The sequence below is a fragment of the Uloborus diversus genome, chromosome 4 (genome assembly GCF_026930045.1).
Source record: "Uloborus diversus isolate 005 chromosome 4, Udiv.v.3.1, whole genome shotgun sequence".
In the NCBI taxonomy this organism is placed as follows: Eukaryota; Metazoa; Arthropoda; class Arachnida; order Araneae; family Uloboridae; genus Uloborus; species Uloborus diversus.
In genome coordinates, this window is record NC_072734.1 from 21,630,735 (window position 1) to 21,654,775 (window position 24,041).

Consider the following 24,041-nt stretch of genomic DNA (forward strand, 5'->3'; position numbering starts at 1 on the left):
TATTTGTGCATTTTTATGTTTCGAATATCGCCATATTTCAGACTAAGTGATCGTAATAGCGGTATACCTAGGCTTGCCTTATTTCCGAAATGTTCAACCAGGACCCCCCACCGTGGGTATTTCAAAAGGTACACACCCCGGCTGGTTTTCAGAGTGTTTTAGAAGGTAGTTTATTCTCAATGCTATGGATAAATGATTACTAATTATCAGCCTAAACCAGGAATAATAAATGATACATGACGCAAGCAAATACATTTAAACTATTTATTTTGTAAACGTTAATCTTTTGAAGTTACTTTAGCAAGAAATGAGAAATTGAATTTTGAACAATATTTACATGTTTATTGCATTGGCTAGGACTTTTTTAGAAAGTCTTTTTTGTTTTAAATCTTTTTGTAAAATTCCTTACAAGCTAATCCGATAGTAATTTTACAGGTCATAAATTACAAATCTGTACCTCAGTGCTAAACTAACGTGATTCACATACGCTACTTTACAGGAGAGAAAAAAATATGACATGTGAGTGCAATTTTCGAAAATATCTAAAATATCCGATATTTTCAATCAACGCAAAATAATGTCTTCAAAATAGTAAATGCATCCTCAAATCACTCTTTATTTATTATTATAATATGCAGACTTAAAATTAAGGTTTCTTTAATTATTCATATCTAATATTCGATTTTACATTTTAGTCAATTTTAATAGAGTTAATATAGCGTTAGCTGTTTTACTCATTTGTCTTCTGTTAGCTACTTTTAAACAGTTATATGATTCAGAAAAAACAATATGCAACAGTCAGGGGCACAGTCATAAGACATTTTCTTTTTTTCCAACCAATGATTAACATTTAATTCGGTACTTTTAATATGCATTAAAATTGTTACATTACTAATAATTTTATGAATAAAAAAAAATACATTATTTTGTTATATTAATGTGTAATAATACATCATAAAACTATAGTGCATAACGTTTTGGTTATCTTTAATAATAAATGAGCTATATTACTATGATTAATATAATTTTTATACTGAAAATACCGTAGTTGGAAAAATAAATATCGAAAATATCAAAATATCATGATATTTTCAGAACAAATATCGGATATATATCGGCGAACCCTAGCAGTAATAAACAGAAAATTCAAACTTTTGGACTTACGTCAGTCTGGCTACGAGGTACAGAAATGAAAAATTTATTATTTTAAATAATCCTTCACTGTTAATTATTTTTATATTTTTTTGGTCATCTGTAATGAAACTTATATTTTACCGAGACGTGAAGTAAACTGGCCGGGACACTGGATTTTTGAATGAAAATCGGGACTGTCTAGGATCCCGTTTGAAAATCGGAAAGCAAATACTATCTAACATTCACTGAATTATGGCGTATTTAACAAAGCTATTATTAAAGAAACACTGACAATCACATGGGATCTAGTATGGGGCGCCTCGATGAGAGGTCTCAGAAGGACAGTGTAACCTCCCCAAAAAATTCTCATTTGAAAAATGTGAAAACACTATTGCAACATTGAGATTCTTCTTTCAAATTTTAAAAATTGTTTTTTATGATGCATAATGTTGCTTCTCATTAGATGTTATGTAAGTATGATATAATGTACATGCTCATGTTTATCATTTGGAAAAAGTAGAACTTCATTCGAAAATTTGAGAATCCACCTCTCTCCCCCCCCCTTTCTCATTTTATTTCGGAGTGCCCCTGCTAGTAGTTAAGACCTAAGTGACCGAGCTAGGTATCAAATCAAAGTTATGAAAACACAATTAAAGCAAAAAATAGTAAACAACGAAATACTTTTAAATTATAGTGGTAAAAAAAAAGTCGCAGCAAAAAAGTTTTTAAAATAATTTTACGAATTTTCATCCCCGTAAAGGGTTTATTAATTAGTATGAGGCATGAATTATGTATTCAGCTTGTCCACGAAAATTACGACATGTAAATCACATGTATTTTGCCGTTTAGAGATAAATGTTTGTTTTTCTTTGTGATTAAAATAATTATAAGCTGAAGTATTAGACAGAATCGGTGAATTTAAAATGTTTCTGATATTAATGATTGAAATTTGCGACCGAAACCCAAGGCCAATCAGTTAGAGTAAATGAATTTGAAATAATATCCCTTTTTTTATATTTTTTATAATGTTTTGAGTACAACATCTGCCTAAATGTGCGCAAAACGCGACGTAAGTGCACATAAAAGTTGAAAATTGATCTTTTACGTGTACGTTTGGTTTTCTTTACAGCATTGTGATTTTATAACACTTAAAGTTCCTAAATTATATGTTAGTAGCGAATAAAGCCGTAGCTATAAATTTATTTCCAAAAGGATACTTAGTTTGTTTTCGTTCAATTTGAAATCTCATGGCTATTATTTATTAATTTATTTGAAATGTAATTGAATGTCATTGTCGTCGATTAAATTATGTTGCATCCATTTACAGCACAATTATTAATTAAATGTAAATTTTAAGCTTAGAAGAAAGAGAAGTGGATATTTCATTCTTGGAATCAAGTTTTGCTTTTAGCAGATGCTTACAATAAATAGCAAGGAGATTTGCTTAGAAATCTTTGCGTTGATAAGAAGGATGCACTGAACCTTGAAACCCCAACCTGATGAAAGGGTATTGTTTGCATGTGTGAATACAGAAGGTGGGCCCGTGCGCTCCGGGGTGCCGCTCTCAGGAGAGGGGAAAGGAAACGCAGGATTCTACGCCTTGGACCATTTGACAACGAAAATTTAGTGTCAGAAAAATACGTGTAAAACGCTAGCGACGTGATCTTGCTACGGCGTGATAAGACGTGCAAAACCGCCGGTAAGTTAAAAATCATTATAAAGTCCATTGTTGTCCTTGAATTTTATGGCCGTTATTACTTTAACTAGCTGTTTTGTTGTTTTTAAATATTGTCTTTTACAATTATTTTTCAAATACTATCAAAAACTTCGTAATGGCTATTTCTCGTTTTGTTTTAGCTAATTTGTGCCTCTTCGTTTTTATACTCCGTGCCGCGGTATGACTTAACGGAGTGCTCGTCCGGTCCTGCTAGTTTGAGGTAACCTGAAGTGAAAGCACGCTTGTACTCAAACTATTTCGACTACAGCTAAGAGTTTTTTTTTTTTTTTTTCTCACTAAACGAAACCAAATCAAAAGTCAAATATCCTTTCACAGATTTTGTATGTATATCATTTGGAGTCATTCACTTGGCTGATGTTGGCGGATTCTCAAGATGCTGACAATCATCAACATGCATGTAGTACGATTTTGCAACGAGTTGAAGATGAGTTTATTTGGCTTCAACGCTGACAATTAAATTAAAATTAAAAGAGAAATTAGCGTCATAAGAACCCAGCTGACTCCATCTGGTACGAGACTGGGCGTCAGACTTCCTAAGCAGTAATGGTTTCTGCCAAAAGTGCAATGCTACACGAAAATGGTTGACAGTCCTTGGAGAATGTACAAAGTCTGCGTATAGTGAGGAGCCAAAATTCAACCCCATAAGAAACATATGTAGCAGATTCAAGAAAAGCAAAAAATAGCAGGAAATCCAAAAGTACGCAAATATTAATGAGGGTTGTTACCTGTAGGAATGGGTCTAGGGTTGAGCTTATTGTGACAGTAGCACGCTGTGATTCCCATAATGACAATGGCAACGAGTGATAGAGCAATTGGTATAACAAACGATGGTTGCTTATATATAGGGTCAGACAGATGTTCTTCTAACGATGGATCTAGGAAAAGAAAAAATACTTTTAAAAACATTTTACTGGGTACATTGATGACGGTTACTGATTATATTGCGTGCGAACAAATAATACGATTTAACAATGAATAATGAAATCTATATGACGTTGGAACTAGTTCTTCCTTCAAACAAATTACTGATCACACTCCATTGTAATTAAACTATCATGCTCATCGGGAATGACTGCTGGTTATTTAACATTATTTCAATTTCTATCTAAGAGTTTAAACTCAAATGTCATAAAAGGCAGTTGAGTGATTCGCGGTTAAAATATGTTGGCTATATATTGGAACATATCGCCGTCACATTTGTTGACATTCTGTGACATAATATTAGAAATTCTCGTTGATAAAAATCAAGATTAGTTTTCACCGGTCGCCACGTGGCAACTAAGGGCACTAAAGTAGTGACTAAAAATATTTGTATCTTTCGCCACTCGAATCAATCCCTTCTGTGTTATCATTAGCCCCATCTTTCTGTAGAAATATCAACCCTACGAAATCCCTTCACCACAAACAGTATGGTAGGACGAAATTTCGAGAACATTTGTCTGAAAATAAAATCATTTCCTGTTCGCATAGATAAAACTTGACTGATAATGACACTAGGTAACTCCATTTAAATGGATAATTTTCATGCTTTACCAATGTAAAGGTTTATTTGTTATTTAGCTACTTTTTAGCCTACTTACCCAAGTGGAACAAAACAAAACAAAAAAAATAATAATAATAATAATTAAATAAATATCGAAAGATTAAAAATTTGAAAGTAGTGTATTGAGATGGGGAAAAATGTCTTTCGGTCTGTCTGTCCCCTCCCCCTCTAACAACTTTTGAGTGAATAGTCTGATTCGAACAAATTTTTTTTGTGCGAAAGATCTCGGCGAGGACACCTCATTCCTATATTTCACTTTTTGATTTGAGCTATTTTTTGCTCAATTTTGAACAGTTCAAAAAACCTTAACAATAGCGCCTATGGAGAAGTTCAAGGCAATTCCCAACTTAGAGGCGAATTAGCTTCAAGCAAACTTCGCAGGAAAAAACTTTTGATGAAAAAAGTGTATATAAAATATGTTTTGATTTGAACAATTTTCCGTTCAATTTTGAACAGTTCAAATCCTTAACATAGGCGCCTACGGGGAAAATGAAAGTCAGCATAGATTCTGTACTTGAAGGCAGATTTACTTCAAACAAATTTTGTTGGAAATAGCTCTTGACGGCAAACTCCAGACTCCGACTCCAAGAATTTAGGGGCACCTGACTGCCTGACTCCAACTTCTACTCCTGCGCCCGACAATGGGGTGGTTTCCTTCAGTCAAAAGTACTAGTTTTAGTCATTGAAATGGATAGAATGAGCAAAAAAAACTACATGGACCCAGAAAATACTCTCATTTTCTCAACAGTTTTCTTAAATTAATTTTTTAAAATGTCCGATTTTTCAAACAAGGCGTGGTCTTTACGACGTCACAAATGATGCAATTTGGCGTATCTTTCTACTACGTTTCCACGTTATGATAATCAAGCAGCGAATAAAAATTGCGCTCTACGCTTGCTATCAACCATATCGTTGCCAATGCACGTGAGTAAAGATGCGAATTAAATATTTTGTTCTGTGAAAATGGCAGCATTGAACAGCATTTCATCATTTGTGATGTCACACGACAGAAGTGTAAACGATGAAAGCGCACCGATTTAAGTATTTTTTTTTTAAATATTAAACTTAAATAAATTATTAAAAAAAAGGTCAGATCCTATGTTTTTAAGCATGCTCTTTCAGAAAAAAAATACTTCTAAAATTTTGGAAAAGATCCCATTAATCGGACTCCGACTCTCCGACTTCGACTTTGACTTCGTAGCTTTGGCAAAATTTATACACGGAGGAAAAATGACTGACTCCGATTCTTGGATATTCGACTAAAACTCCAACTCCTTTATCTCGAAATGAGATTGACTCTGACTCCGACTCTACAGCCATGGTTTTAACTGTGAAATAATTTTTGTTAATATGACTTGTTTTTATTTTCACACTAAAGTTTTAATTTAGGTATTCAGTTTTCGGCGGATGAACTCAAAGTCGTTTATGTTTTTACATAAAGATATGCGCAGACGTTTTTTTTTTTTTTTTTTGAGCAATCACGATTGCTTATTGTCCTCACTTGACCGTCTTTGAGGTCCGTGCCTTTTTCAGCTTGGAATTTTGGAATAGGGGCCTCAGCAGCACCACCGCCCACCGGCCTCTGCGGGAGGCGCGGCTGCTCCGGTCCTGAGCTATCTGCTTCTCCTGGTCGGAGGCGTCCATGTCCTACACACACGCACGCTCACACACACATACACACACACACGACTTCACACACATACACTCACACATGCCTACGTGCATACACATAGGTCTACGCACACACACAACTATGCACACGTAACCGCCCAGGAGGAGGAGCAGGCTTGGGGGGAGAGGAGCCGTTTCTAGAAACAATAACTCCAATGAGTAGGGTTCTGTCGCAGTTCGTGATTGCGAAAAACATAATTTGAATTCAAAATTTTAGAATTCAAATTAATTTTCTTTTTTTTTTTTTTTTGACAATGAAAATTATTTCTTTAAGTTGACATTTTACTGTTTTAATTTATTTTGGTAAGTGCATTAATTCATTAAAAAAAATTTTTTTGGCAACAGGGGAAAAGACGATTTTTTTTTTTTTTTTTTTTTTTTGACATGATGTATTTATTTTAATGAGCTTATTAATTTAAATTATTATTTTTTCGTTTTGAAAGCGGTTAAAGATATTTTTAATGGAAAAAAAGTGTATTGGCTGCTTTGTTTAAAAGGTGTTGCTATTTCATTTGTTCGTTTATTTATTTATTTATTTTTTTTACGCATCTAATTTTTTAGATGAGTAAGGCATATTTTATTCCTATAAATCAGCTTAAAATGTTAAAAAATTATGCTTGAAACAATTTGCGATTTTAGCTATTTTAGAGAATATTGATCAGGTACTGGAAAGTAGATATGGGTATACGGGAAAGTAGGCTCGTTTAGTTCTAGACGGAACTTCTTGTTTGGTTTGCAAAAACAAAAGTGGAAACTAGAAAAATTCTGAAATCTAGAGGCTTGGTCGTTGTTCATAATCTCTATTGAAAGGAATGAATCAGGATGACATTGTTGAAGTACATTGGAACATATCATTGCTCATAGTTTCTGTTGTGAAAAAAATGAACCTCTGTAACATTGTTGATATACATTGAAACATATAGCTGTTCATAATCTCTGTTTCGAAAGAATGAACCACGATGACATCATTGACATAAATTGAAACGTATCGTTGTTCATAATCTCTGTTTTGAAAAAAAAAAAAGAGAACAATCTGAGTGTGGAGTTTACCTGTCTGATCGGTGATGATCTTGATGGTGGCAGAGGGGTTACTTTCTCCAAATAGGTTGAGGGCTGTAACGTAGATCTCGTACTGGCGTCCAGGACTCAAGCCCCCAACACTGTAATTTTGAGAAGGGAGCACGGAAACTGGTATTCGGTGCCGATCGCCATTCGATTCTCGGACGTGCAAGACAAATTCTAAGAAAAAAAAATGAAACAAACCTTTAATGGATACGCAGAATACGAAAACAAGAAGCATTTTATCAATTTAACTACTCTCCGGGATTGCAGGCCGTGGTTTATCCAGGGTGTTCCTTAGTTGACGTTTCGCATGAGCTTCTTCAGAACACAAATGAAAGTTTCATCCCAGCACAAATGAAGGGCTCCTCAGAGAAAAATTTTGTGCTCTGAAATCTGAAGCCGTATCAGATGAAACGTCAGCAGAAACAACCTGGGCGTGCAAGAGAAATTCTGAGGGTAGTAATGAAATAAACTTTGAATATTTGCGCAGAAAATGACAATTAATTGCATTATCTGAGCTTGCAGGCCATGATTTACCCAGGATTTTCCTTAGTTGACGTTTCGCGTGAGCTTCTTCAGAACACAAATGAAAGTTTCATCCCAGCACAAATGAAGGGTTCCTCAGAGGAAAATTTTGTACACTGAAATCTGAAGCCGTGTCAGGTGAAATATCAACAGAAACAACCTGGACGTGCAAGAGAAACTTTGAGGGTAATATTGAATCAAGCGTTGGGTAATCGTGCAGAAAAGGAAAATTAATTTCATTATATCAGTTCAACTACCTTTTGAGCTTGTAGGTCGCGATCTATCCACGATGCTTATGGCTGACATTTCGCCTGAGCTTCTTCAAAGCACGAATTACGCCTTCTTCAGGGCACAATTTTGTGCTCTCAAGAAGTTTGAGACATGGTAGTGAAAACGTTCGCCCGAAGCACTCAGGAGGGACCATAGCTTGTAGTCCCAAAAAGTAGTCATACTGTAGATGATAGCCGTAAAAGCGTCAAATTTTACACAATCAATCTCGTTTCTCAGCGTCATGGTTTTTGAAATTAGTTTTATCAGTCAATTTAACAGTTTTTAATTAGTTTTTTAAAAAAGCTCGACTTTTTTCACAGCATTTGAGACTTCAACGAAAGATTTTTTTCACTGGCAGCTTCGAGCTAAGATTTTAAAAAAAAGTTAGAAACGGGAGAGGAAACTGGAAGAAAAATAATAAATATTTTAATGAACAATGCGAACTACTTTTGACGATACAACCTTTTTTAAGTTAGAAACAGGGTTCACAGAGGTTGAAATGCTGCCCTAAATCATACTTATTATGCATGTATTAATTATGCATGTGCACCCGAGACTCATTTAAGTGTAAAAATACAATGATTTCGTTTCGACTATAGTTTAATTCAGCCAAAATGCAATTAACTCTAAAAAAGACATGAAGTTTTATTAGGAGCATTCAAAATCAATTCTTTTTCTCGTTTAACAACATTTTCCAGGTGCAACTTGCTGTTAGAGGAATGTGACGCTTCCAACCTCCATGTAACTTTCATCTTCACATGATTAATGATGTCTAAAAGGCTGAGTAATTCACTCATGGATGTTAATTACCTTTTTGTGCCGAAAGCTTTAGTATACATTCATTAATTGGGTTGCTTTCTTCAGTCAAAAGTACTAGTTTTAGTCACTGATATTGATAGCATAAGCAAAAGACATAACATGGAGCGAGAAAAAACTTTCATCCTCCCAACGCTCAATTTTTATTTAATTTTTTAAAGTGTCTGATTTTGAAAACGAGGCGTGGTCTTTATGACGTCACAAATGATGTACTTTTGCGCATCTCCACTAACAGTTCCACGTCATGATAATCAAGCAGCGAATTAAATATTGCGCTCTACGCTTGCTATCAACCATATTGTTGCCACTACATATGAATAAAGATGCGAATTAAATATTATGATTCGTGAATGGCATCAGTGAATGGCATTTTATCCTTTGTAATGTCATCGGCAGAAGCATAAACAATGAAAGCGCACCGATTAAAATAGTTTTTTAAAAATGCTAAATTTAGTCAAATTATTTTTAAAATGGTCCAATCCTATGTTTTTATGCATGCTCTTTCAGAAAAAAAATAATTTTAAAATTTTGGAAACGACCCCATTTATTTAAGAAGACATAAACTTCTTTTCTTTGAAGAAGTATGATGCAGAGTAAAGGAATATCGAAATATTTTCAACAGCACAAAAGCGAAAATGTGTAGTAAATTTCATTCTTAAAAAATTATTGGAAATAATGAAAATATCAACTTTTTGAGCTTGAGAAAATTATAAACAAGAGCAGTCCGAAATTTCAAATGATTTTTCTGAAAAGAAATATCTATTGACGGGTTGTAAAGTTCATTCGTTTAAACTTGATTTTAAGCGGAGAGTTCTTCAGAGTTCCGATTATCAGGAGCAACGAAAATGGGAAAACATTTCGTAATTATTACTAAATTATGAGAAAAAAGATATCAATATTGAATTCTCATCTACCAAATTATTTAACTTGTAGGTTGCAATGTTCTGTTTAATTTTTGGTTAATATTCATCAGTAGGTTAGTTATTAGTATTGCGTTTTTGAACGAAAATTCAACAGGCTGAATAACTAAGAAAATTTCTGAACATCTTTGTCCGTACAATATTTTTAGGGATTCAAGAACTAATTGCAAAATTTAATTGAACATCTGATTTTTTTATACAAAAAAGCGAAGCTTGGGCCAAGAACCAGGCCTGTCATTTAGGGGTTCAAGAGGGGGGGAGTCAATTGTTCCCTTCCCCCAGCTTTGGGAAGTAGGCTTGGGTTTTGCTGTTTTTCGGTATGATTTGCCCCTTTCCCCCTGGAAACAAGGATTTTCCAGCTGTGACGCTAAATGCAAATCATGCAATGAGTCTACCGTTCTCAATGTGCTGCGGTACTCTCGTTCATTTGGAATACCCCAGATTGAAAGACAAAGAAAAGGACTAGCTGTGTATTTACGATGTTTCCCGTAATCGCCTCCGTTCCATTCTCTATTTCTCGTCATTTTCGTGGGAAAATCACGGACAGCACGCTCTGCCGATCTTGGTCTAACTCCTTCAGGAAGTTCTGGCACTAAAACTGAATCGTAAAGCACGAGCTCGCAGATATAAAAGTTATCATAACGGGATTTGTGATTCTTTTCAGTGCTTGAAGGATCACGGGAAAATGCGAATCGCCGGTGTTGATTACTGAAGTTAGCCGAAATATTTTTGACGAATCAATACCGACGGCGTTCGATTCCAATGGAGCGTTATTTGTGCTGTATTTCTAAATTTTAGGTTTTAGAAGCTGCTCTCGTTTCGAGCTTTCATTTAAATTTTTAAAATCAACTCATATTGTATTTCCGTGTTGTTTCGTTCGATTGTTTCGTGTGCAAATAAAAAGCGATAATTTTAGACTGAAGAAAAAGATGAATAGTTTTCCGACTAAGAAAAGTTTATATTTTTTATTTTGACATTCCTTTTATTTTTTGGAATTGTATGGTAATTATTACAACATTATCCTTTTTATGCAGCATTTAAATCAATTTGTTAAAGTTGTGTAAGTATTTTACATAAAAATGTGTGTATAGTTACATATTTGCCAAGTGTGCTTGGGAACCAAACACTGGGGGTTCCGCGCTAGGCTGATCACCTAACCGGAACATCTGCCTTGCATCCCAGAGCCCATGGTCAGGAAAACGGAACTGGGCACAGTAGGCATTAGCCTCACAGGCTGTAGTTCCATAGGATTTAGTTTTTTTAGTCACATATTTTGCACGGCAATAGGCTAATGGGCATCATATTGCAATTCTGAATTGATATCTCACCGAATTAACATCTGATCTATTATAATCACTTCAAAATTCACACACAAAAAAAAAAAAAAAAAAAAAAAAAAAAAAAAACCTTATCACATTAAAAATTATTTATTCTCAAGATACAGTGGACGCCAGTTAATTGAATCAGGACCGTATGCAAGGGGGTGGTTTATAGTGTTCAAACCTCCTCCGAAATTTTTCATCCAAAGAAATGCTTTCCATTATTTATTTTGTTTATTTATTCAGATTTTGGTGACAACAATAATATTGTTGTTAATATTATTATTTCAAGTTTATTTGCGAAATGAAATTAGTATGACTGAAAAATTGTACAAACTCATCGTGTGTTTATGGTAGCTTTTGAGAAACTCATTTACTATGTAACAATAAGGCGCTTTGTAAGAGTATCCCCTCCCTCCCTTTAGCTAATCTATTGTCATAAAAATCAATAGAATACACATGAAACCAAATTTGATAGATCATATAAATGTTTCAAAGAATGTGTTTGGTAAAACCCCCTCCGAAACAAAAGTCTGATTACAGCCATGAGTTGAATCAGTGGTTAGTTGAATCAACCACGTTAATGAATCAAATCGTCAAAAACAGAACAAAATCAGTTTTATTGAATTAGCCGCTTTATTGAATCAGCCGCTTTAAGGAATCAAAACTGTTTAGATCAAACGTGATTCATTACAGCGGCGGCCACTGTACTAGTTTTGTAATTTTAATAGATAAAAGCAATTCTTCCAGCTTTGAGTTTTTATTCGCAACTCCAACGAACTATAGGGGGCACTGAAGTCACTGTCTAATGGCGGAATTGAAAACTAAAACAAACGCACATGGTAACGAAGAAAATGCTAAAAGTGTTGTGATTTTTGTTCGTACGTATGATTGTTTCGCTTTATTCTTTTTAAATTAATTTTCAAAGTCTTGTTGATATTCTGACCCACGTAGAAAGAAATGAGAATTCAAAAAGCATTACTAAACGTCAAACATTAATGCAAAGTACGTAGTTCGTAGTTCTAAGCAGCCATTTTCACGATGTTGAATTCGATATTTATCAATTCTTGATAAAACTAAATAATAATTGTGGCCTGACAAGAATAACAATTAATGCTAGAAAATTTAATATGACATTACAAATTATTACCAAAAGAAGATGATACTTCTTTGCTTTGCTTTGGCTAGCGCTTGTTTTCCATTTGTAGCTGAGTTATTTCTCTTGAATTCCCGAATCGGTTAATTTAAAAATTTTCTGTTTCGATTTTTCTAATTTCTGAGTTACGATTTAATTGTGTCATGTTATGCAAATCATCAACAAAATTCTCACGGATATATGGTGGTAGTTTTCTTTTCAGTTGATTGACAATTATTTCTTTTTACTTATCGAATTCTGTAATCTTACTACCATTTTATTCCACTCATGATAAAAATTAAAAATGGTTTAACTAAAAACGCGAAATCTCGCCAAGGCTACTTTGCTCGCACAATGCCAAAATTATAACCCTAAACAAATTTGGCGATACCTTTCAGCTGAGAATAAAAGGAATAAAGTAAATTCTTTCTCGGTTATTCATTTTGTTCTACGATAATATATTCAAGAAAATATTTTGCATACTGTCCATTCCAACTAAATGCTGCTGTAAAATATGGTAAGTTTAATTAATTTAAGATTAAAAAAACTCCCATATTCTTACAAATTCATACAAAACAATAAAATTTTTTACCTTGTAGAACGTTATCCAAGTTTGTTAATCCAGAATTTTCGCTTTCACCTATTATTAAGGAAATAATGAAAACTAACATTATTTTGAGGAGCTCGAGAATACTACTAAGGGACGAATTAATTTCTGTAGCTGAAAGCAAACTAAGACACATCGATTGCGTTAATAAATACTCAGAACAAACTGCCTGTGTTTACGTCAACAGACACACATGGAACGCAACGTGGCAAAGTTTCAGTTGCATTTGCAGTTTTATAAATCACCGCAAGGTAGCGTATTCGAGCGCTGGAGTTCCGAATAGCCTTGTGCAACGTTGTCACTCCTATTATTTGCGTTTCTAACGCTTTATAGACATAGTGGCTTTGCTCGAATCCACTAGCAGAGCTTTTTTTTCTTCAGCCGACTGACACAGTTGCTTCAACAGAATCCACCTGATCTCAGCAAGACTCAAATCAGCAGTTTCGTGCTCCGTACCTCAAGGGATTTTTTTTTTTTTTGAGCAATCACGATTGCTTATTGTTCTCATTTGACTGTTTTGAATTCCTATCCTTTTATTTTCCCGCCAGCACCCTCTGCCAGCATCTTCACGATGCTGCTCCTCTTACCGTCTCCAGGTTGCGTCCATATCCTACACACACATACACACACTCATGCCTGCGAACAGACACAAACACACACTCCTACACACACACACACTCCTACACACACACACACACATACACATACACACACTCATGCCTGCACACAGACACAAACACATATGCCTACGTGCATACACACACGAACGCCTACACGCACACGCGCGTACACACACAGCATTGCATACACAACACGCACACATGCATACATACACACACACGCTCGTAATTGTGAAAAACATAATTTGAATTCAAGATACCAAAAATTCAAATTATTTTTTTTTTCAATGAATAAAGACTTGACAATGAAAAAAGTAAGATATACCTGTGGGAAGACTTCTGCTATTTTCTCGAGGCCATATCTTCAAATGACAAGTTACTCCTCCCGTTTGAACAACTTTCACATGGGGTGTTCGTGGCGGAGCTAAGAAAGATTTTAGAGAGTTAGCTCTTGAGGACACCACTTCAGAATCAAATGATTTCAGCATACAGTAAAACCTCGTTTATCCGGCCCCCGTTTATCCAGATCTCCGGTTTATCCGGATCAAATTTGTTGTTTTCAAAAGTTTTATGTTCACACGAACTTGTTATGATAGCTGAACTATTAGTGCGCCAAACGTTTGCTTTTATTTTGATGAAATGTGCAATTTCTGGAGAGATAACCCAATAAATTATCGCAATCTATATCAAGCACCATGGCATTGTTTTGAGCGTCAGTCCGTCACCACTGCAACTGAACTACTGTTTTACCACGGAATGTATGCAATTTGGCAATCTACCAAGTAAAGCTGATTCCATCTGAATGAATCTAGCAGGGGAGAAGGGAAAATAACGGTGAGATTTTGATGTACTCTTGTTTGACGAACGTTTTATAATGTCACTAGTGCCTTATTCATTTATAACATTCTCAAAAATAAAATAAGGGGAAACAAAAATAGTTACCATGGAAACAACAAAAAGAAAAGAAAATATTTTCATTTCGTTCAGGAACGTAAAAGCAAAATGGTAAGCTCAAAACTTTGTTGTGAATAAACAAATCAATTAATTTTTACCGTGAGAATATAGATCGAATATACTTCAGATTTAAAAAAATGTTGCTGTGAGCAAATTTTCATTTTTACAAAACTAAGACTAAATAATTGAGAGGCAAAAGTGCACATCTGAAACAAACCAACTAACATCCCTATAAAATAATAGATACGTCCATTTCCGCCTACAAACCGGATATTAGCCTTTCCATGTAATCGATGGTCAGACAGTACAAATGATAGAATGTTTGATTGAGAAATATAAATGAAAAAGTATGGATTGTGCGAAACAATCCTATGTTACTTTGATACACAGCATTGTTTTGTATTGTTATTAAAGGTTAGTTAAGGATTTGTTCTGCTAATTTTACTTGGATTGTCCGGAATTTCAGTTATCCGAATTGTTTTTTTTTTCCTGGATAGTCCGGATAAACGAGGGTCTACTGTACGTCAAAGCAATAACTTTATTTCTGTTTCTCACCTCCATCAGCAGTACGGACCACGACTTGCTCCGAGGGCGGGCCCGTGCCCACATGGTTATAGGCTTTGACGATTACCAAGTAACTGGAATCTTTTTCAAGTCCATGGAGAACATATTCCTGGTGGTTCTTACAGACATTTTCTTTCAGTGTACGATACGTGTAAGCACTCTTTTGACTCATGCGCTTATAACCTATGTAATAGCCATTTAGAGGAGTTGTCCATTCGCTCCTTTGAGGACACTGGGGAAAAAGGAAGATTAATTGATTGAAAAAGAAAGGTTGTCAGAAATGTCAAATACTATTCCAAGACATGATTGAAAAAAGCAAATTTTTACCTAGATGTGGTATCTTTCAAGGAAAATATTCGTTTGAATTTTCTATAGGAGGGAAATTCATGTTGGAGGAGAGAAATATACGAAAATAATGAAGAACAATTGGATGTCTCAATTGCCAAATCCATTGACTCCACTTTAAAAAAAATCCTGCTTTAATAGTGCTTTATCAATGCTTAGCATGTGAATTTATATTAAAGTTTTGGTTCAATACATTTCTGACCAAGTGGTGGCAGAAAACGTAACACGAGGGCCTGTTCACTCCTATGGATAACGCTATCTTCTTCATCACTTTTCTCGATTTTTTGTTTTATAGAGTTAATTGATTTGGCAAGTGAGGCATCCAATTATCTCTCTGTCTTTCTACAAACAGCGTGCCCCCGTTCAGACAGCAAGATTTCAAGTTGCGCAACCGTAAGTAGTAGATGCATACACTTTCAATTGTAAAAATTATCAAAATAAGGTGCAGAGTTAAGACATTGAAAGCTTGAAGCGAAAAAGAAAGTTAGTTTAAAAAATACAAAATGTAACTTTTTATACGGACACGAAGTCCCGTAACTTAAGATTAGGGAAATAATTTCTATTGAAAAATAATTCCAACACAAAAAGTTTGACACACTACTTTACACTTTCAGTCAATAACAGCTTTTGGGGGGAATTACACCTGCTATGAAAGGTTAAAAATTATATGTATGTGTTTTTTAAAACTGTACGAGCTATTGTGGTTGTTTTTACGTATTGTAGCATAACATTTGCCTTTAATTTTCATTAGAAATGAAAAATATAATTTTTTTTTACTCCAATAACCTGATATTCTTCTGAAAGTTCAAATCTCGTCGCTTGCACGGACTCCTAAAATTTTGAACTTCAATATCTCTTTGAGTTTTGGTCGCAAATGTTTCAAATTTTTTTGTGCTATGACTACGAAAAATGAAGTAGGTAGAGCTTGAAATGTTTTTTGTTTCTCTTGTAAATTTTCACAAAATGTATTGAGCTTGTTTTGACATTAAACAGTTCATTTTTAAGTGACAAGAAGATAATCGAAGCAAAGCATTCGAAGTATATCCATACATATTATCAATTGTATGAATCCAAAGTAATTATAGGAAAGCAATGAATAAATTATGTTAAAAGGAAGGGGAAATGTTTTCTAGATGCTTTTTCAAAATTTAATTTTTAATCAAAATGTTTTTTTTTAATAATAACCAGCATAGAGAATCGCTCTTTTACTTTAATCGTTAAATTAATCGATATCTTTATATTTTCCCAACTATTTTCTACAATTAGTAATGAAAATTTAATGCATCATGAGTTAATAGGGAAGGACATCAAAGCATCTCAATGCCAAACTGTCCAAATCGGCGTCTCTTTGAGGAAAATATAACTGCACAGTTGCCTGTATTCTAGGAAAATATATCGCCCCGTTCATTACCTTTGTTTTTAAAATTCCCTTAAATCTTCTACTAAAACATAAAGCTACTTCCCAAAGCATTTACTTCGTCGTAAACAAAGCGTGGGCTTTGTTTAGGTCTGGTGACCAAGCATTAGGTCTTTTAGTGCGATCGAAATGTTTAATTCATGCAGCGAATTCGTCGTATTTATTGAACACGGAATGTAGGTTCGACATTCCTTTTATTGTTTCCCTTTGGCAAGACCTTCAAATACTTACAAAGGGAACAATATTTCCTGCACTTCTTTCTGTTGTTTTTAGCGCTTGAGGTCAGTCGTGTGCTACCATTATTTTAATATAATACATAATTACTTACTTACCCTTTGTGACTGCTTCACGTTAATAATCATTTCAGAGATAACGAATCAACTTGAAACTTAAGCTTTAGCTGATTCGTTAGTTAAGTTGAGCCGCCAAAGCTTGAGTTATACTTAGCTATGGTCAAGTAAACAAATACTAACAAGAATTTTAACTTCAGTAATACAGTGGTTGTCAGAATTATAAGGACATCAAGGAAATTTCACAAATATATATATATATATATATATATATATATATATATATATATCAAAATTATTCAGTGAAATTTAAGTACGAAATTCCTTTATAAGCTAGAAATCATTGTGGAATGTTTTTACGTGATTAATGAAAAAAAAATGTCATTGTTAAAACTGGACAAAATTATAAAGACAATGAGCGTTTTGCATTGAAAAAAACCCCAATAATCAATAATTACTCCCTTTTTCTTTAATCACTTTTATCGGTGTTGATGTCATGAAAGTTGAAAAACGTTCTTGGCAATTTTTAACCTAGCTTTTTCGATGGGGAAAATGAGTTCTTGCTTCTTTCGATATTGAATACCATTTTTTCATATTTCGGAGGCTAGATTGCCCCATGAAGCTTCCATTAAACTTAGTTCGAGCCTTTTGTCTGACCAGTACACTTATTCCACGAAAAAAGCACCAAGCAATGATTTCGAGGTTTAGGAAACGTGTCAATAGTCATTACCTTGCTGGAACAAATTGGTTAAACTCGTAATTAACGGTGTCTTTGGTTAAAAAAATACTTCTCAATACTTCAACATTGCTCTCAGAATTCAATCTGCCCTGCACAAAAAAATATTGGTATAGTTTCCGTCCGTTGCGAAACTTCTTCAGACCCTTATTGAGCCGTCTCCAAACGTACGCTTTGGGTTTTTTTTTCTTCAGAGATCGTACTAGAAGTAGCAAAAACCATCTAGTCCATCCTAATTAAACCTTTTCTCATCAGGAAAAATTACATTATCCCACTTTTTATCCATAACGACTCATTTTTGGCATGCTCAACTCTTGGTCTCTTATGAACCTTTTTTTAAAAGTCGGTCGTGACATTAGTTTCACATCATGAAACGTTTTCTTTTTTTCTAAAACATGTTGAACAGTTCGAGAACTGTATCGTAACTTGAATTCCCATCTAATATCTATTGATGATTGTTTTTTTTAGCAAACTCGTCTTATAATCATGTGTTTCACACGTACAGAAACAGAATATTTCGTACCAGTTCGTCTTTGTTTTCCATTTTTGCCGTGATTTTTGAGGAAGCTGTAAATGACGGATCTCTATCTATTCAGATTTGTTGCTATTTGACGAACAGTAAGTCTTAAAGTTTTTCAAGGAAACACTTTCCCTTTCTCAAATGCTTCAATTTTAGTACCTAACGGTATGACTGTAAAAATAAAATATAACCTGCCCAATCGCTTACTGGGCATTTATATCGTTATGTAGTGCAGTGTGCAGAACAATAAAAAAACAAATTTTGCTTTTCAGAACACAAAAATCTAATTGTCCTTATAATTTTGTCCATATGACAAGAATGTTTAAATTCAAACTTCATTCTATGAACCACCACTGTACCTCCAAACGTTTCTTTGTTGGCATGGTTTGATATATTTAACTGAACCGAATTGAGAACCTCGTTATTGTAAATTTTGGCCTCATGTATCACATAAGTACAAAGTTGAAAATGTCTTTCATAAACTTACCCTCCATTTGAGCTTGCATGAAGTTGAATGCTTGTCAAGAACAGAAACTTCTGCTGGTGCCCAGTCTGGCTCTAGAACATGAAGTGAAAAATTTTTAGTCACAGAATAACTTCTCATAAGCACTTTTTTCCTTTTAAATTTGCTTATAACCCGACTCTGGTAAGTTTACTTCCGCTCCACTGAGCCTTAACAATTATATTTCTTGAAATAGGGATGTGGAAAAGTGGTTTGCAGTACCGATCGGTGGCGATTGTTGACGTTGTGCTAAGAATTTCCCTTCTTTCAACTTAAACGTTAATGAGCTCATCCAAGGTCAAGTATCAAGTTACCAGAGCCTCACTTTATAATTTGGAAAGATTGTTTTCCACTGGTTTTACATGTTTTACAGTTCCTACCTTTTCTAAAAATATATTGTTAGTTTATGAATCTTATTAATTAAAATATTTATTAAGTAAAATATTATCATATTTTACTTCTTACCCAATCTTTTAGAGGACATGGTTGAGTTTTTCTACCATTTCAAGATATCATTCTCTACCCAATGCCCACCTGACTTCGATAGAAACATTTTTAGAAGAGTGTGAGATTTATTGTCGCACATATTTTTTGACACCCTCAGCAGCACTATGACACCTCATTGTGAGGATCGCATATTTTCATGACAGCAATCTTTGTACTAGTTTATTGGTGAATGGTGGTCAAACTAAATTACATAGAGATTTTCCGGAGAAATAATACATCATGATTTGACTGTATTTTATGTAAACTGAATCTTGACTTAAAACTCACCTCCTTTCCATGTTGCTATGTTACATAATCTTTTCCACCGCAAAAATTCACTGTACCTTGCAAAACATATCCTTCCTTGCAAAACACATAATATTTCTGTAGCAGTTATATATTTTGTATTTGTTACTGCAATATTAAGCACCGGTGTATGAATAAAAATAAAGAGTATTGGTTTATAAAATAAAATTGCACGTGTGAAAGTTTATTCCTACATCTCTTTTGATTTGATGCTCACACCAACAAATTGCAGTAATGCGCAAAGTCTGAAACAATAAAAGCTACAATAACCAAAAAGCGCTTAGTAGTACTTCGATACTCAAATTGATATTATAAACGAAATTTTTATTTTTCTGCTTCAAAAATTCATACACGTCTCGAACATAAAACCAATAACTTGCACCAAGATCGAAATTACAAGCGCAAATTTGTCTAACTTTTTTTAAGCATTAGAAGACCTTTCCATAAAAATATTGACTTTATTTTTTGGAGTTTAATTACTATTTATATGGCATTGCACTTCCAGAAAGAACTGATTTTCAATTCTTAATGCTCATTTTGCGATAAAATGCATCAGAGATATGTTATTACATTTTATATCTAAGTAAATAATCTTAAAAAACGGGAGAAGTAGAGAAAATATTTTGTTTAATTAAAATGTATTCTTTTCGGAAATCAACTAACCTTCATCCCTGGTGGTTGCTGAGACGATATCAGATGCTATCCCTACTCCTACATCGTTCTCTGCCATAACCATTAGTCTATAAAAGCTGTTAGGCAGTAAGCCAGGCACAACTGCAATTGTTTGCAAGGATGGGATGCGAAGTACATCAGGTTTCTCTGGAGGAGGGGCAGATTTTCCTGAAATACAAATACACATTCATCAGTTGCTCCCTTATCTGAAATGTTATTTTAGCATTAGCATTACATAGGTAGCATTTTAGGATTGCAAAAGTGCATTTAGATCTACTATCCAAGAGAAAGCTGAACCCGCTTGACGGTTTTTCAAAAAATAAAATAAAAACAATCAGGGAAGTAGTGGAAAATCCAAGTGATTTAAAAATTCATCTGCACATGTTTTTTGGCATGATTAACATTCAAGACAGCTCAAACAGTTATTACCGATATAAGTATATAAACACAATATTGCGAAACATTTTGCTTTGATATTTTTAGTTTGAAGACGGTAATGCATTTACAATAATCAGACATGACCAAACTGGAGAGAAACTTGGATGAACTACGTAAACAAAAACGAAAGCAGTGTTTCCACTAGTAAGAAAAAAAAAAACTTTTAAATATTTCTTACACCACTCTTACTGGTTCTTATGTAACATGACTCCTTGAATCCAAACATGAACATCTTTTTCCTCATCACCCACCACGATTCTGAGATAGCTAAGCAGTAATTAAATTTTAACGGTTTAACAAATAAACTTTAACTAATATGGCACATTTAAAAAAAAAAACTTTTTTTTTTGGGGGGGGGGGGGTACACTTTGTTAATGATACAAATAAAGTCGTTGTAAAAGGTTGAGAACCCTTTACAACGACTGAATCTTAATCCTTCGCACAGAAAAATAGCAGAAACACATTAGCAACTCTTTCTTATGGTGATAATAAATTTTCCATTTCAATACATGTATAGTAACATAAATTAAAGAAAAATAAATAACTCGGATAAAAAAAATAACTTTGACACATATGAAAGTTGTAATTATTTTATTTCAGTAAATCAAGCTCATAGCGAAACTATAATTATGGCATGTTGTTTGACTGTGCAAGACAGATCCTTTTATTTAGGGAGGTAAGGAGAGGCAATTGCCCCCCCCCCCCCCCCGACTTCGGGATATCAATGAATTTTCATAACTGTCAGTATGGATTTTGTTGTTTTTCAACACAATATGCATTGAGTATATGCACTTTGACGCCTTCCCCTGGTACGTACAACCCCCTTTTGAAATGCCTGGCCTACTGCAAGACCAATTTAGCGATGGGGTAAACCAGTGGTGCTCAAGTTTTGTTTTGTTTTTACCCGAGGGTCGTATTTTATACTGAGATGATTATCGTAGGACAGAGTACATATAAAATTAATGATTTTATCAGATGGATAGTATGGCAAAAGGCTGAAAAGGAGAGAAAATTACAAAACAGGATCTTTTGTTATCTAAAAGCTTATTTTATTGACATGAAGTTTCTATGTATTATTTTGAAACTAGTTTCCGAACATTTAGCTTCAAATTTGTAATAATCATTCTTTCTACGGATTGAAGATGATCCGTTATTTTGGAAGGGCAGCATGGACTAGCTTCGCGGTCCATACATGACCCATGAATTGTAGATTGGGCACCACAAGGCTATTAAGCAGCGAGTTACCACGCCTTAACACAGGGCTAAGGCAGAACTACATGAAATATAAAGACAGCTCGGTTATGCGGTTATCCCTTCCAGAGACTGCAGTTTCGTCTTTGTTTTGGACTTCTCAGTCTGAAAAAAAAAGGAGTAACCTGGCTGGAGGCAGATGTCGTCTCATTGAAGCTGAGATTTGCCAACAAACTTGTAGATCAAGTAAACTTTTGTTGGCACTCTCAGCTTCAAGGAGAAGACATCTGCCTCCAAATCGGCTACTCCCTATTCCAAATTAATGAGTCAATAGCAGGAACGAAACTGCAGTCTCTGGATGGGATAAGCGGGTTGTCGATATATTGCACGCACCAATGGGGATAGATTATAAATCTGACCCCACTACACCCATCACTAGAAGTTGTGTCTATGCAGTACCACTAAGATAGGCTATAAATCTGACACTACTGCACCCATCCTAGAAGTTGTGTCTATGCAGTACCCCTGGGATAGACTATAAATCTGACACTACTGCACCTATCACTAGAAGTTGTGTCTTTGCAGTGCGAAAATTTCTTCATGATAAACGACCGTGTTTTGGTGCATTCCAACACACAGTCCACTTTCTCTCGGCGCCCCCAGCGGCGATTTCATAACCGAGAGATTTTATCTGCTGCTACATAAAACTTGTATGATTATAACTGCGGAACTTATCGTTATGTCAAAATAAGTTCCTGAATTTGAAATACAGTTGGACCTCTATATATCGAAGTAGCAAATTTCTGGAAAAAAATTCGATGTATAGAAATTTCGATATATGGAAATTATTTTATTTTATCATAAAAATCTCCTAAAACATTAAAATTAAAGCTAGTTTTTGTGTATGAAATCCTATTTCTAATTTATACTAGCATCGGATTAAATGAAAATTAATAATTAAAAAATTAACAGAAATAAATTACATTTTTGCGCTTTCATACATCTTCATTCTTCGGCAATTCAGCTTGATCAGCAACATAAGGGGGATTTTCGTTTTGACAATGTAATCGAGAAAAAAGTAAAAAATCATTCTACCTAACTTGAATGATTTTTACTGAAGCTAAAAAGACTAGGAATGATAATCAACAGACAAAAGGGATAACTTGAAGCTGATTTTACAGTGCTACTGTTTAAAACTAAGATTTTAAATAAACTTGAGGGAATTTAAGAACTCCAGAACGAAACAACGACCTATCTACACACCCCTAAACCCCAGATTCCTTAGAGTTTCGTAGCAACCTTTAGTGAACATAATTTTCTCCCGTAACCTTCAGTTTTCATGAGACAAACAGTTAAAAATGGAAAACAAAAAATCTACGAATGTCTCGAAAAAAATTTCGATATATAGAGATTTCTTCGATATATAGAAACAATTTTTCTATTTAATGAACATAGAAATTTGCTGGGGTTTCGATACATAGAAAATGTCGATATGTGGAAATTCGATATATGGAGGTTCGACTATACAATTTTTGTCCCATTTAAAGCGAAACATCCTGCACTTAAGGCATTTTCAAATAAAGATTTTAATGGCATCATTTTTGTATTCATTAAGAATACGTTGTTGTCTCTCTATTTAATGATTCAAAGTAGAAGATCGCGATGTTAGGATAAATTAAGAAGCTTCTTAAAATTCGGGATAAGCCATACTGCTCCAAAACGTCAAAGCATTTCAATTGCGACCCAGCCTGTTATAAATTTTCCTGTACAATTTAGTCAGATCTCGTGCCGTAGTTTTATAGAAATTTATTTACTTTCCTCCTTTGTTTTTATCTTGATGCCTGCATTAAAAAACATACTTGCCAAATAGTGAAAAATATAACCCACATTTTTATTTAAAAAAAACCCTAAGTGAGAACATGATCTTAATTCGAAAAAATGATGATCTGCGCGATGCAGTTAAGTGGTTCCGCTTTTGAAGTTAAATTTCAGTCAACTTATGAACTGCCAGCTGAGATAGGCCATTTTCAATTAAAGAACTCTGAGATGAAATTGCTATGTAGCTCTCTTTTCTAAGCCAAGAATTTGAAATGAGCTTCCTTATCACTTGGTTTTATGCATATGAAAATCTCATTTAGTCAAAGTTCATCTCTTCATGCTTACCTAATCTTATTTTATAACCTTAATTTTGAGTTTTGACGTCACTTATATGAAGAGACTTAAGCAAAATTTAATAGAAACACACGCGAAATAATGTCAT

General features: G+C 34.2%; 1 protein-coding gene across 1 annotated transcript in view; it reads right to left on the reverse strand.

The window, feature by feature from the left end:
- LOC129219936 (cell adhesion molecule Dscam2-like) overlaps positions 1-24,041 on the reverse strand; it is a 77,650-nt gene that overhangs the window by 3,933 nt on the left and 49,676 nt on the right. Inside the window, exons 8-13 of the mRNA XM_054854252.1 lie at positions 20,144-20,320; positions 18,674-18,744; positions 14,870-15,110; positions 13,686-13,784; positions 7,137-7,325; positions 3,598-3,747 (exon numbers count right to left, since the gene is read on the reverse strand). Of these exons, the coding sequence (XP_054710227.1) occupies positions 3,598-3,747; positions 7,137-7,325; positions 13,686-13,784; positions 14,870-15,110; positions 18,674-18,744; positions 20,144-20,320 (927 nt within the window). The remainder of the gene's footprint in view (positions 1-3,597; positions 3,748-7,136; positions 7,326-13,685; positions 13,785-14,869; positions 15,111-18,673; positions 18,745-20,143; positions 20,321-24,041) is intronic.